Source organism: Siphateles boraxobius, unplaced genomic scaffold (assembly GCF_051911475.1).
Source record: "Siphateles boraxobius isolate OS27281-9 unplaced genomic scaffold, OSU_SipBor_1 61, whole genome shotgun sequence".
In the NCBI taxonomy this organism is placed as follows: domain Eukaryota; kingdom Metazoa; phylum Chordata; class Actinopteri; order Cypriniformes; family Leuciscidae; genus Siphateles; species Siphateles boraxobius.
The window spans coordinates 9,514,083-9,528,115 of NW_027509188.1; the positions used below are offsets into that span (position 1 = coordinate 9,514,083).

The 14,033-nt window shown below is 37.6% G+C and overlaps 1 protein-coding gene across 4 annotated transcripts; it reads left to right on the forward strand.

Moving 5' to 3' along the window:
- Positions 1-3,715: 3,715 nt before the first annotated feature.
- LOC143718311 (E3 ubiquitin/ISG15 ligase TRIM25-like) lies at positions 3,716-13,733 on the forward strand. 4 transcript variants are annotated; one of them, XR_013196315.1, is made up of 6 exons: positions 3,716-4,419; positions 7,801-7,896; positions 7,983-8,216; positions 8,580-8,733; positions 9,449-9,588; positions 12,782-13,733. XR_013196315.1 is itself a non-coding variant. In XM_077209367.1 (6 exons), the coding sequence occupies exons 1-6, from the start codon at positions 3,847-3,849 to the stop codon at positions 11,071-11,073; spliced, it is 1,167 nt and encodes a 388-aa protein (XP_077065482.1). In that variant the 5' UTR covers positions 3,716-3,846; the 3' UTR covers positions 11,074-12,019. The 4 variants fall into 4 exon arrangements, 2 of the variants coding, with proteins under 2 accessions (XP_077065482.1, XP_077065481.1); XR_013196314.1 differs by lacking the exon at positions 12,782-13,733 and adding an exon at positions 11,012-12,019; XM_077209367.1 differs by lacking the exon at positions 12,782-13,733 and adding an exon at positions 11,012-12,019 and having other exon boundaries at positions 9,449-9,496.
- Positions 13,734-14,033: the final 300 nt, after the last annotated feature.

The following is a 14,033-nucleotide window of genomic DNA, read 5'->3' on the forward strand; positions in this document are numbered from 1 at the left end:
ACGTCTTCAAAAGCAGTTCTGTTAAAAAAATAGAAAATAAAACTTCATGGGGTTCAATGCAGAAAGAATTTTTAAAAACATAACCTAAGCTAAGCAAGGTGCGATTTGCCGGTGGGGGATTTCCCCCCTCCACAGTGTTCAATGCTATAATTAACCTAAATAGACCATGTCAAATATATGGCACGTTTAAACAACAAACAATAAAATCTGAACCAGCGCTTCTGCTCCTGTATTGAGAGATAACATGCAGCGCGTTTCAGTTACGATCCTGGTTCCAGTGGCCTTAATATCCAGTGGGGAAATCCAAAAGGCATAAGTCAGCAGGCAGGCAAGGGGTCCAAGCAGAAACATCAGTCCAAACAGGCAACCAAAACAAAGGGATAATCCAGAGAACGACAAACAGAGAATCAGGCAAGATCATACACATAGACTGATACACATACACTGACTGACTGACAGACTGACTGACAGACTGACTGACTGACTGACTGACAGACTGACTGACTGACTGACTGACTGACTGACTGACTGACTGACTGACTGACTGACTATGGAAACTGGTCAAAATGCTTGGTAAGGCAGGTAAACTGGCAATACTTCGCAAATGTTTGCAAGCATGGTCTCTGGTTATAAAGGAAGGCAAACAGGAAATGAGTGTAGAAGCAGAGGGTGTGGACCACAGTCAGTACTCTGGTGAGAGCTCCCTCTGCTGGTTGGGCATTACAGATACATACACAAAACACACACCCCCACCCCAACCCGCACCAGACCATAGAGAGAAATTACACTTTAAAGCCATACTTAATCAAACTTAAACAAAACAAAAAAATGTAACAATGGAGTGAAGAAATAAAAGAGAGAAGTCCTCCATATTACATATATGCCCAAACATATTTCAACTCTTAAAAAGATACTTAAGGAAGGGGCCCCAGACTTTATCAATTTTTTTAGAAACCGTCTTCGATCTTTGGGAAAAGGGAAAGGGGTTTGTTAATTTCATTACAACATTTTTTCACAGACGAAAACAAGACGAGAACTAAATAAAAATGACAAATGAATGACAAAAACTATGACGACAAATGTCCGTTTTGGAGAGTATTCACGTAAACACAGTCGGTTATGTCTTTACAGAACATAAACAGTTGTGAGAAGAATATTGGATGTGCATTTGGTGCAATTGGATCCAAGCATTCGTTCTTAAAGTGACCATGCGTAATAAACCTAATGCCGCGCCTGTGCACTTAATATTAATCAAACAACAAAAGAAAAAGAGAAAAGCATTCACTGCTCTTTAATAGCTTTAATAAGGGTGAATTATATTTAATTTATACAAATATGTCTGCTTGAAAGAATAAAGAATGATGTATGCAAGTTGTAATAAAGAATGCATATATCATTCATTTAAAAGAACTTTAGGAGAAGTGGTTTTATTTATTTTTAAGATTTTTTGACACAGTAGTTAAATCTGTGTCTGTATTGCATGTTAAAACTTTAAAATCATTAATATTAACAGGTTAATAGATGTTTATAGGTTTTTATATGTTATTAGTATATAATGGAAATTTTAGAGAAATTCTAAATAAATGCATTACAATTGAACTAAACCCATTATATTTTAGATGAACAGATAAAAAGTTAATGTCAAAGTGCAAACATGTATCTTATTTCTGTTCTTGGTTTGATTGGTTAATTTTTAAGGTGGATGAGCAGTTGTTTTGAAGCCTGCGGAAAAACAACTATTTACAAAATAAGTCAAGTCAAGTCACTTTCATTTATATAGCGCTTTTAACAATATGGACTGTTTCAAAGCAGCTTTACAGTGATAATAGGATATTAAAGTAACAGAGATTGTTTTGGCTTTACAGCAGCTCTAGAATAAAGTTATTGTCCAGCTAAAGTTAGTTTTGATTGATTCACTTCCGTCGCAATGATCATTAGTTATTAACTTAAGGGCCGCTAACACGACACCGTTCTAACAGAAAACCCTTAATGCGATCCGGCTGCTCATTTGCATAAAACAGTGCCTGGTGGCTCTGAGAATTTTTTTCGCTTCCACGTAGGCACGTGAATTGGAATTATCCCGACAACGTTTTATCTATACAGAGGTAAAGTGAAGGAGGCCTTCACAAGGGAGAGACTAGTTGACACTTCAGGACTGCGGTTTATTTAGTTTATTTTATTTAGCGTGCAGGGCAACCACCCAGTAGAGCATTACAATAATCTAGCCTTGATGTCATGAACGCATGAACTAATTGTTCTGCATTTTTAGACCATATGACGTAATTTAGATATATTTTTAAGATGAAAAATGGTTTACAGATACTAGACATGTGACTTTCAAATGAAAGATTGGTATCAAAGAGCACACCCAGGATCCTAACTGACGACGAGGACTCGAATGAGCAGCCATCAAGTGTTAGACGGTATTCTAGGTTATTACGTGAGGAAGTTTTTTGTCTAATAATTAGAATCTCTGTTTTTTCAGAATTAAGTAGTAGGATATTACTAGTCATCCAGTTTTTTTATATCAGCTATGCATTCCGTTAATTTTGTGGATTGATAAGTTTCGTCAGGGCGTGAAGAAATATAGAGCTGAGTATCATCAGCATAACAGTGAAAACTAATGCCATGCTAAGGGTAGCATGTACAGAGTGAACAGCAACGGTCCTTGTACTGAGACTTGTGGTACACCATATTGAACTTTTGACCGATAAGACATCTTTTCATTTACTGCTACAAACTGATAATGGTCAGATAAGCATGATTTAAACCATGCTAGTGCAATTCCACTAATGCCAACATAATTTTCGAGTCTATTTAAAAGAATGTTGTGGTCGATAGTGTCAAACGCAGCACTAAGATCGAGTAGGACTAATAGAGAAATACAACCACGATCGGATGATAAGAGCAAATCATTTGTGACTCTAATGAGAGCAGTCTCAGTACTATGATATGGTCTAAATCCTGATTGAAAATCCTCCCCAATACCATTTCTTTCTAAAAAGGAACATAGTTGTGAGGATAGCATCATCGAAATAACATGGCATCACCAACACACGTGTTCAAGATGAGAAACATAATTCACCACAAAAACACTGGGACAAACCGAAAACTTCTGGACCATCAGTTGCAAAAGGGTCTGATAGTCCAGCACATGACAAACATCACATTAAATGATGTTGGACCAGCAGTATTAAGTGAGTGTTAGGTACACAATATTACCACATATTACAAAGTTAAATGAGGTACAACTTTTCTGTACTGATGTAAAATTTTATCCCAACCTTGTCATCATGTGATGAATTGTTTTTGTAAATATGACTCATCTTGTACATCATGTACAGTCTGTATTAGTGTATGATTCGACTGTTCCCTAGGGTCTAGCATTAAAAATAATATTAGAACAATCGCAATACATTGCAAAATCGAATTGATGTACTTGTAGAATCGCAATTCTTAGAAATCGCAATACATATCGTATCGGCACCCAAGTATCCTGATAGTATCGAATAGGGAGATAGGTGTATCGTCCCAGCTCTATGAGGAACTGGACACAGTTGTCAGTCCTGCGGTACCAGTGACGTATTTATGAAACAGAATTACTGAGCCATTAAGGGTGTTGTCTTGCTTCTCTGTAACCTCTATTCTTTGAGTGTGTGTCTGAGACTGATTAAACACAATGTGTGTGGGACCAGGAATGAGGAAGCTGTTTTACAGACACGCCTGTTTTGCATACGTGACTTAAACACAGAACCAGAAAACAAGAAACAGTTTCAGTTCAGGGAAAGAGAAACTGAACTCTAGTTGAGCTGTTGTGGGTTTGTGTCTCTGTATTTATGCAGTAAAATGGCAGAAGCCAGGATTTCTCAGGATGAGTTTGTGTGTTCAGTGTGTCTGGATCTCCTGAAGGATCCAGTGGCCATTCCCTGTGGACACAGTTTCTGTAAGATCTGTATTACAGACTGCTGGGATCAGGAGGATGAGAAGAGAGTCTACAGCTGCCCTCAGTGCAGACAGACCTTCAGACGAAGACCTGCTTTAGCTAAAAACACCATTCTGGCTGAAGTGGTGGAGAAACTGAAGAAGACTAAACTTCCTGCTGACTGTTACGCTGGAGCTGGAGATGTGCAGTGTGACGTCTGTACTGGAAGAAAACACAAAGCTGTCAAGTCTTGTCTGGGGTGTCTGAACTCTTACTGTCAGAATCACCTTGAACAACACGAGAGTTACTTTAAAGGAAAGAGACACAATCTGACTGATGCCACTGGACGACTGCAGGAGATGATCTGCCAGAAACACGACAAGATCCTCGAGGTTTTCTGCCGCACTGACCAGAAGTGTATATGTGTGCTGTGTGTGATGGATGAACATAAAAACCACAACACTGTATCAGCTGCAGCTCAGAGGACAGAGAAACAGGTATGAACTTGAATGAGTCTCTTAATACTCATTTACAGGCTCATCATTTTGTTTATGGATCTAATAGAATACATTTATATATTTAATGTCTGTTTTCACCCTCTCTGCCTGAACGCTGTTTTAGCCCTAGAAACAGAGACATTATTCATAATACATTCTTTTTTGTTGTGCAAGAGAAAATCATACAAGTTTGGAAAGATATGAGGATGAGTAAACAATGAAAGAATTCACATTTCTGGGTGAACTATCCCTTTAAAATTTATGAAATGAATTGATGTAAATAACTTTACCATGCAAGATCTTTAACCCTCTGGGGTCTAGGGTGTTTTCTGGGACCTGGAGGTGTTCTGACATGCCCTGACATTTGTGCTTTTTTCAGTTGCTTATAAACATATTAATGGCAAAGGTGTAGATTCACTCTATATAGCACAAACAGGGCTACCATAATATGTGAGCAAGATGTATGTACATGTTTGTATTTTTGAGAGAATATTGTTTATGCATGGTTATTGAAAAAACTAAAACTTAAAGTCTCTGAAATAAGGCCACAAAACACATACTAAATATGTGTCCACAAGACCTTTGACTAATGAGTGTTGTTGCCTAGAATTTTTGCTTCAAAATGATCTGAAAATCATCCTGCCTAATCATTCACATAAAACATGGGCGTGACTCATTTATAATGGTCTGATTCACACCTGTAAAGACAAAAGACCTGCTTAATGAGCTTTTCACAGTTGTGTCACTGAGTCGCAAGAAAAATACAAGGACACAAGAAAAGAAATATATATATATATATATATATACTACAAAATGGGTTCACAGTTGGAAACATCTAGAAAAAAATAGTATTTTTCCACTTGTATTTTTGCTTGCAAATTGTATAATATCCAAGGTAAACATTTCTAGTAATTGTGTAGTAAATTCTCATACTGTATTTTCAGAAAGTTTTGGATATGTATCCTCTCCCCAAATTTGTCACTAATAAAACACAATACAAATAATTTGAAGAGAAGGCTTATATTGACCTTTTAAGATTTCTTTTTACATCTACCTTGTAAATATATTATTTGCTATTTTATTAAAAGGTTACAATTACAGCAACAATTAAAATAACAATATTTCAAGTGTAATATTTCTTTGTAAAAACTAAAGTATACATTTTATCATACATATTTCAAATTTAAGGATTCATTAGTTTGAATAAAGCCTACATTGGAACAAACACTATAATAGCATCCTAGTTGATGACTTTATTTTTGACAAAACAAACATAGCCTAATACAGTATATTTAACATTTGAGCAGAAATTGGTGAACAAAAGCTTATTCAATGTGGCAGTAGTCTATTTTACAGTAAACAGTTAATAATCTATCCAAAACTAGTCAACGAAATGTTGTCTTTCATACTTCGTCTGTAACATAACCATATCGTTTGTTGTTTTTATGATAGCCTATATTAGGGCATATAAATATTAATATGCAGTTTAATACGTTGCTAATACAAAGACATTTTAACGTTATTTTAACATATTTCAGTCGATTTTCACTCATCTCAGTATAGCAATAGGGTTTGGTAAAAACTGTTCAGTTCATTCATTCACACACAGAATGAATGAACTTTTTGCGGTTTACATACACTATGATATCGCGATTAGAACAATAATAAAAAAAAACGTACTTCTCGGCTAGATGGATCCGTTGGTCTTCGAAATGAAAATAAACCAGCACATGTTCTGAGGTAAATGTCCCAGGATTATTCCTCACACAGCCTCACAAGACGAAACAGTACATTAATCTGATGATTACATTTGTTGTGTTATCGCGTTTATGAGGGGCGTTGACACGTATGCATGTGTTGCTTCAGATCATTTGCGTCTGAATACCGCGCGCTCTCCGTGGGCGTGTCAGATTAGCAGAATAATGAGCTGAGAGAACGATAATGAGATCGGCTGACATCTCTCTCTTTTTTTATAGATTACATAAACAGAGGATATTTATTTTAGTTTTGAATTAGACATTTTAAAAGTACAAACTTAAAATATTATAAAGATATATTGCTCATGCTTGTGTGAATAGTATTCGCTGAGCTTTGTTTAAGTTTAGAGACGTGCTCCAGAAAAAAAGTTAACAGAGACAGAGAGGCAGAAAGCACACCCTGTTTATTTTCTTTATTTTACAAAAGCACACGGTTTTGATGTTAATGTGAGTGTACACAAAAAAAAGAAGACCCTCTTATAGTTTATAATCATGTATTGATTTTATTTATATGACCAAAAATGACGGAATATTTTAAGTCTATGTTGCTACTTGTGATGGCCAGTATTTAAGCCACACAAGTTTATCTATTCATATTTGCATTTGATCTATAAATAAAAGGACATTACTATGGTTTGGTTTAAGATCTTTATTTGTCATTGTACTGAGTCAGTGCACAGGCTTAGTTATTCGGTTTAAGGTAAAACATTAAAATCAGCTAAAATTCCTCTTTGGCTAAACTGTGATTTATAAAAACATGGTTCAAATTGTTAGTTCATTTTGTAATTAAGATGACTTGAAATGTTTAGTACCTGATGTGTTGTGGTATGGACCAGCCTAGTGACAAAGAGATTCAAACAGGAAGTTGATCTGTTTTATGGGAATTCTAAAGGAAATGAAACCGTACCAACTTTGATGTATTAGGGGGGACATAGGAAAATGTGATGTTTTGATCAATGTGATGTTTGTTTAATAGGATTCTTTTGCATTAACTAAAATGTATCCATGGCTTTAAATTTAGTTAAATGTATGGTCTTCATTCCAGGGTTTGGGTTGTTGATGTTGTGAAAATGTGTATGGTTATGTTTCCTCTTCTTTGTTTTCATGGTGTGGGCCATCTCTTATAAATTCAGTGTATGTTTTGTGTAGAGGTTTTTTTTTTCCTATTGTACCCTGGGAAAGGTGGTGTTGAAATTTGTCCTCTGTCAGTTTGAGAGGTTCAAGCCCGATTATGTCCTTTTTGACTACTGGATGTTTCCTGTGATGTAATCTGAATGGAGTACAATTTTTGGACCTTCTTGTTTTTAACTGTTACAATGGTTTCCACCTTTTTCCTCTCTACTGAGGCTTGATCACCTTTTTTTCTTGTGTAAGCAAGATTTAATAAACCATCACAATTGAAGACTACTTGCTCCCTGTTTTGTGGCGATGGACTAATTTTTGTTGTGATTTGCTAAGGCACATGGCAGATCCTTCACAGTACTATGTGGAAAAAAAACAGCAAAACGCGCCCTCGACCCAAGAGGGTTAACCGCTCAGTCTCACCACTTCACCGATACTGGATTCATATCTGTTTACCTGATGATTTGTGTGATGTTTCTGCTGTCATTGGTTTGTCCTTTAGCACCAGCTGAAGGAGACGCAGAGGTCGTTCCAGCAGAGGATCCAGCAGAGAGAGAAAGATCTTCAGCAGCTGAGAGAGGCTGTGGCGTCTCATAAGGTGAGTCTGGAGAAGAAGAGAAGTTTGAGACGTCTCAGTCAGGACTCACTGAAGCTCACTGTGTGATTGTGATGTGTGTGTAACAGCGCTCTGCACAGACAGCAGTGGAGGACAATGAGAGGATCTTCACTGAGCTCATCCGCTCCATTGAGAGAAGCCGCTCTGAGGCGACACAGCGGATCAGAGATCAGGAAAAGACTGCAGTGAGTCGAGCTGAAGAACGACTGGAGCGACTGGAGCAGGAGATCAATGATCTGAGGAGGAGAGACACTGAGCTGGAGCAGCTTTCACACACACAGGATCACATCCAATTCCTGCAGGTAACAGAGATCTAGAAGAACAGGATCATAGTGGACTTGAGCAAGAGACTCACAGAGAAACATTTCAGAGTGATTGTTGTGACTGAAGTGTTGATCTGTTTGTTCGGTTATTATATCATCATCAGTCAGACTCTTCTTTTGCTGCAGTGTATTTAAACCACAAAACCTGATGTTTGAACTCTAACATGATATAATGAATATGAGAAGAATGAAGCTGATGCTGTGAAAGTGCTGTATTGAAGAGAGTTACTAAAGATCAACAAGAGATCGATCAACAGAACAAAAAGATCGCACAAATCTGACAGTAGGGCAGGTTATTGATGAAGTGTGGAGGTGATGAGCTTTGATTTCTGTTTTCTGTAGAGTTTCCAGTCTCTCTCAGCTCCTCCTGAATCTACAGACGTAAATGACAATCCCTTCAGTTCTCTCTCCTCTTTTGATGGCGTGAAAGAATCTGTCCTTCAGCTGAAAGACAAACTGGAGGATTTCTGCAAAGATAAGAAGATCTCTGACAGAGGTAAAGTCCTGGAGATTCTGCTCTCAGAGATTATCCTCCATCATCTAATTTCATGTAGAAGATCATATTATGGCGCTTTTTCACTGCATGGTACGCTACGGTTCGGTTCGGTACGGCACGCTTTGGCGCTTTTCCACTGCATGGTACGGTACGGTACGGCTCGCTTTAAATGGTACCACCTCTGTTGAGGTTCCAAGCGTACCGTACCGATACTAAAATGTGACGTGGAAGCACTGTAGATCACTGATTGGTCAGACAGACAGAATCGTCACTACCAGCGTCATTGTATTTCCGAGACATCAAACCCACTAGATTTAAATAGCCAGTAACAGCCACCGCTGTAGCACCTTGTTTTAAAACTACTTGCTTGACTTGCTTGAAGAAAAAAAACTTCCAAAAAAGAAATGGCTGAATCGTGGTCAGTGGACGAGAAGGGCAGACGTTCCTCTTGTTGGTTGACGAGGAGCGGATAAACTCTAACGATCAGTCATAATCCCACCCACTTTGAAGCGGTACTAACTGCAGTGGAAAAGCAACCGAGCTAAAGCGAACTGAGCCGTGCCGAGCCGAGCAGAGTCGTACCACGCAGTGGAAAAGCGCACTGAGCCGTAACATGCAGTGAAAAAGCGCCATTAGAAATGTTTTAGGAACGGATGCAGGGACCATTTTCTCTTGACATGATAATCACACTATTCATATCTGTTGATTTCCACAGTCACTTTCACCAACATTGTTCCCAGAACCAGGAACGACTTCCTACAATGTAAGTCACTAAGAAAACAAGCAGAGAAACTCTGAGTGTGTTCATGTTCTTCCTGGAGAAGGTGAAAGAAAACATACAGAAGAGTTTTATAGGTGATCATGTAAATTATCGTTTTTTCAATGTTGTCTCCTGTCCGGAGAACATAGCGTACATTTGTTCTTGTTACAGATGTGTTTCACTCGATATACTTCACAATAGAGAAGAAAAGACTATTTCAGCTTCCATTTCATGCCGACTTTAAAACTCCCACAATGCGCACACACACGCACGCACGCACGCACGCACACACAGACACATACAGATGCTGGAAGCAATATCTTTTTTAACGGCGCGTAAAAAGGTTTACGAGATGAAACTTGTAGACCTGGTTTCACAGACAGGGTTTAGATTGGATTAAGCCTTAGTTCAATTAGGGCATTTAAGCAGCTTTTATAAACATACCTTAGAAAAAAAACATTACTGGTGTGCATCTTGAGACAAAACAATGGCATTGACATATTTTAAGATATGCATGTCCAAGTTAATCTACATATTTAAAGGTTTAAGTGCCAGATTTCTAAAGTGGTTATTTAACACTTAGAAATATAATTCCTCTTTACATGCTATTTTAATTATATATAGGTGAATAATTATAATATACGCCAAAATTTATAATACACAACCCCGATAAAGTTTTTTTTTAAAAGACTTCATTTATTTGATCAAAATACAGTAAAAACAGTGATATTGCGGAATGTTATTGCTAATTAAAATAACGGTTTTCTATTTTAATGTATGGTAAAATGTAGAACAATAATGTGGAATGTGTGGAGGTGTTTTTTTCTGGACTTTTTGATGAACAGAAAGATTGAAATAGAAATTTGAAATGAAAAATAGAAATGTGAGTTATTTGAAATGTTTTAAAATAGATATGTTTATTAATATTTTAAATATCTTTACTGTTGTTTTAAAACTTTTACTTCACATTTACAAAGTGGGAAAGAGAGCACAACTATATCATACTTACTGACATCCAAAAAAAAGCAAGATTTGAAATGGACTCATGACTTTAAGATGTAAATCAGGACAGGCCTAAACTGGGGATTCAACATATTCTTCAAAAACAGGATAATTAAAACTAAGGGATAAATATGGGTAACACTTTATTTTAAGGTGACGCGGTTACACGGTACTACATGTACTTACTATAGTAATAACAGTAAATTGTGCACAATTACAAGTAACTAACCCTAAACCAAACCCTAACTGTAACTCTATAGTAAGTTCATGTAGTTAATTGACATTTCTCAGTACTTACTAAAGTACAATGTCACTACATCACCTTAAAATAAAGTCTAACCTAAATATGATTGTTTCAATGAAAGCCAATTAAAAACATTGTTCCAAGATTTAGAGGTAAAATCATTGTAGTAAAAAAAGAAGAGCTTTTCAAGAGTTTCAGGAAAGGAAGAACAAACTGTGTTTTTATCCTAAAAAGGATTTTGTATCAATTCTCTTTCATTTTTGAGTCAACAGATGGAATTTTAAAAAGCTCAAGATCACCAAAGGCTGAAAACACTGAAAATCACCAACAATAGGCCTACAAAGCTTCAAAACTTTTTAAACCATATTATTACACTTATTTGATGGATCGATTTAAGGGATCCTTGCTGAATTAATGTAACAGTTTCTTTTAAAAAAAAGATAAAATTAGAGTAAATTAATTCTACCATTTGAAAAGTGTAAATATAATAATAGGTCTAATTATAATAAACAGAATAATAATCAACATTAATAATTCAGGGAAGACGATTAGACAATCCATCAGATTCCCATCAGTTCACTCTGGATCTGAACACAGTGAATAAACACATCCGTCTGGAAGAGAATAACAGAGTGATTACTGTCACTAACAGAGTCCAGTTGTATCCTGATCATCCAGACAGATTTGATGATGTGTGGCAGGTGTTGTGTAGAGAGAGTGTGTGTGGACGCTGTTACTGGGAGATTGAGTGGAGTGGGAGAGGTGTGTGTATATCAGTGTCATATAAGAGCATCAGCAGGAAGGGATCGGGTAATGAGTGTATGTTTGGATGTAATGATCAGTCCTGGAGTTTGATCTGCTCTCCCTCCAGTTACTCATTCAGACACAATAACATAGAGACTGAACTCCCTGTAAAGTTCATCAGCAGTAGAACAGGAGTGTGTGTGGATCACATCAGGAGAATAGGAGTGTATGTGGATCACAGTGCAGGAACTCTGTCCTTCTACAGCGTCTCTGACACAATGAGCCTCATACACACAGTCCAGACCACATTCACACACACACTCTATCCTGGGTTTAGGGTTTATTATACTGGATCATCAGTGAAACTGTGTTGATGAATCAGAATAGACTGTAGAGAGATTCTACCTATAATGCTTTGAGCTGCATGATAAATCAGTAACAGTGAGATGTTAGAGTCTCTTATTGTCTCGTCATTATATTAATAACAGCTGAACTTCTGTCACTGAAATAACATGAAATAAATTAATTCTCATATAGACAGTAAGATCATTTTGTGTGTGTGTGTGTGTGTGTGTGTGTGTGTGTGTGTGTGTGTGTGTGTGTGTGTGTGTGTGTGTGTGTGTGTGTGTGTGTGTGTGTGTGTAAATTACCTTTCAATTGAAAATGTATCGTTAAATAATTTTTTTTAGTAAAATTGATAAATGTCAGTTTATTAATAAATGTGAAATATATAAACACTGATCCTCTGATCGCACTGTAACCCTTGATCAGTGTAAGTATGAGCACAATTATTCTGATCTAATCAAGTTTACTGCAAATAAACCGCCTCCTGAACAGACCTGATGCTCTGCTCTGACAGCTCTGAGAAAAGATAAAAACAACAAGATTGTCTCAAATCATCATCAATTCAATCCAGATAACTCAGAAATATGAGGTATGAAAGAAGGAAAACTGTGACCTGAATTCAGATGAATCACATCATTACTGTAACTATTACTAACTGTGACCTGAACACTTCACTCATTGCTCCAAATTCCAGTATGTCAGAAGCTGTAAAGCGTGTCCAGGTGTTTTTGTGGCATTGCCGGAGTAAAGGCTTCTTTCTGGCAGCTCAGAACTGCAACTGCAGCTCATGTTTGTTCAAGCACCGTCATACACTTTTTGATCAACTTCTGATCAGGGACATTTGGGTTATTTCTTGGGTTATTTTAAAAAGTAGCCGAAAAACTATGTGATAATAAATGGCTTCATGTGATCACTATCCTTAAATAACTATCCTTTTTTCCCCCCATGATCAGTGTAACGTTGGGATCCATTGGAGGCAAGTTTGTAAAACCCAAGTGCAGTTTTTTCAGAAGATCCAAAACATAAAACAAAATACAAAACAAAGAATTGGCATGGCTTGGCAAAACATGAAACATAAGACTCACCGACAGCAGTTACAACAATCAATACTAGACCAAGACACAGGGCAAACAGACATGACGTAAACAGTCTCTGGCTCAGCAGGACTGACGTGAACAGTCTCTGGCTCGGCAGGCATGACGTGAACAGTCTCTGGCGCGGCAGGACTGACGTGAAGCTCAGGCTCGGCAGACTTGATGTGAACAGGCTCAGGCTGGTCAGGCATGACGTGAAGATCAGGCTGGTTAGGCATGACGTGAAGATCAAGCTGCTCAGGCATGACGTGAAGATCAGGCTGGTCAGGCATGACGTGAAGATCAGGCTGGTCAGGCATGACGTGAAGATCAGGCTGGTAAGGCATGACGTGAAGATCAGGCTGGTCAGGCATGACGTGAAGATCAGGCTGGTCAGGCATGACGTGAAGATCAGGCTCGGCAGACATGACGCGAAAGAACTCAGACTCGGTAGACAGAGGCTCAGGCTTGGTGGGTACTGTGGAATTGCGGGGTTCCTCATCCGTAATACTCACAGGAAATGAGGAACCACTCAGTAACAAGGCATAGTCAATGCATTGGGCCAGGGAAACATAAATTTTCCCCCCTGGTAATTGAGACCGCACCGGTTCGTTCAGCCCAAAATGAAAAATGTCCTTCAGAGCCAAGTCATTGACCCCCTGGGGTCTCGCTTTTTTTCTTATCAGTGCAAAAGAAACTCAAATAACTGTCGATTTTTGTCATACAGGCAAGTGTTATACATCATTAAAAACTGTTAAATGTCTTCTTTTTTTGTGTACACTAATAATAAAAACAAAAAGTTGTGTTTTTCGTAAAATAAAGAAAAAAAAAATGATGCACGTTCTGTCTTCTCTCTCAATGTGAAGTTCATTCTGAAACGCGACAGAAAATGATCTGTAACTCAGCCAATACTTGCAACCCACACATGAAAGTAATGTCTTTACAAAGCTTGAAGTCTCCTTTTTTAAATGAAGTAAATCATATCAAAAACACATATTCTCGGTTTAAGAAATCCGTATGAAAGCAACGACATGTACAGTTTCTCCAGCCCGAGCTCATTAACTTTAATTTGACCACACCCCCATGCACGCGAGCTGTTCTCATTCAAATGATCCACGTGAAGGAACGCAAT

What these genes read in the sequence shown, in the direction of transcription:
- LOC143718311 (XM_077209366.1), top strand. Translation starts at nt 3,847, where the DNA reads ATGGCAGAAGCCAGGATTTCTCAGGATGAGTTTGTGTGTTCAGTGTGT. An exon ending in AGGCTGTGGCGTCTCATAAG is followed by an intron (nt 7,897 to 7,982) that starts GTGAGTCTGGAG and finishes TGTGTGTAACAG; the next exon opens with CGCTCTGCACAGACAGCAGT. An exon ending in TAAGAAGATCTCTGACAGAG is followed by an intron (nt 8,734 to 9,448) that starts GTAAAGTCCTGG and finishes TGATTTCCACAG; the next exon opens with TCACTTTCACCAACATTGTT.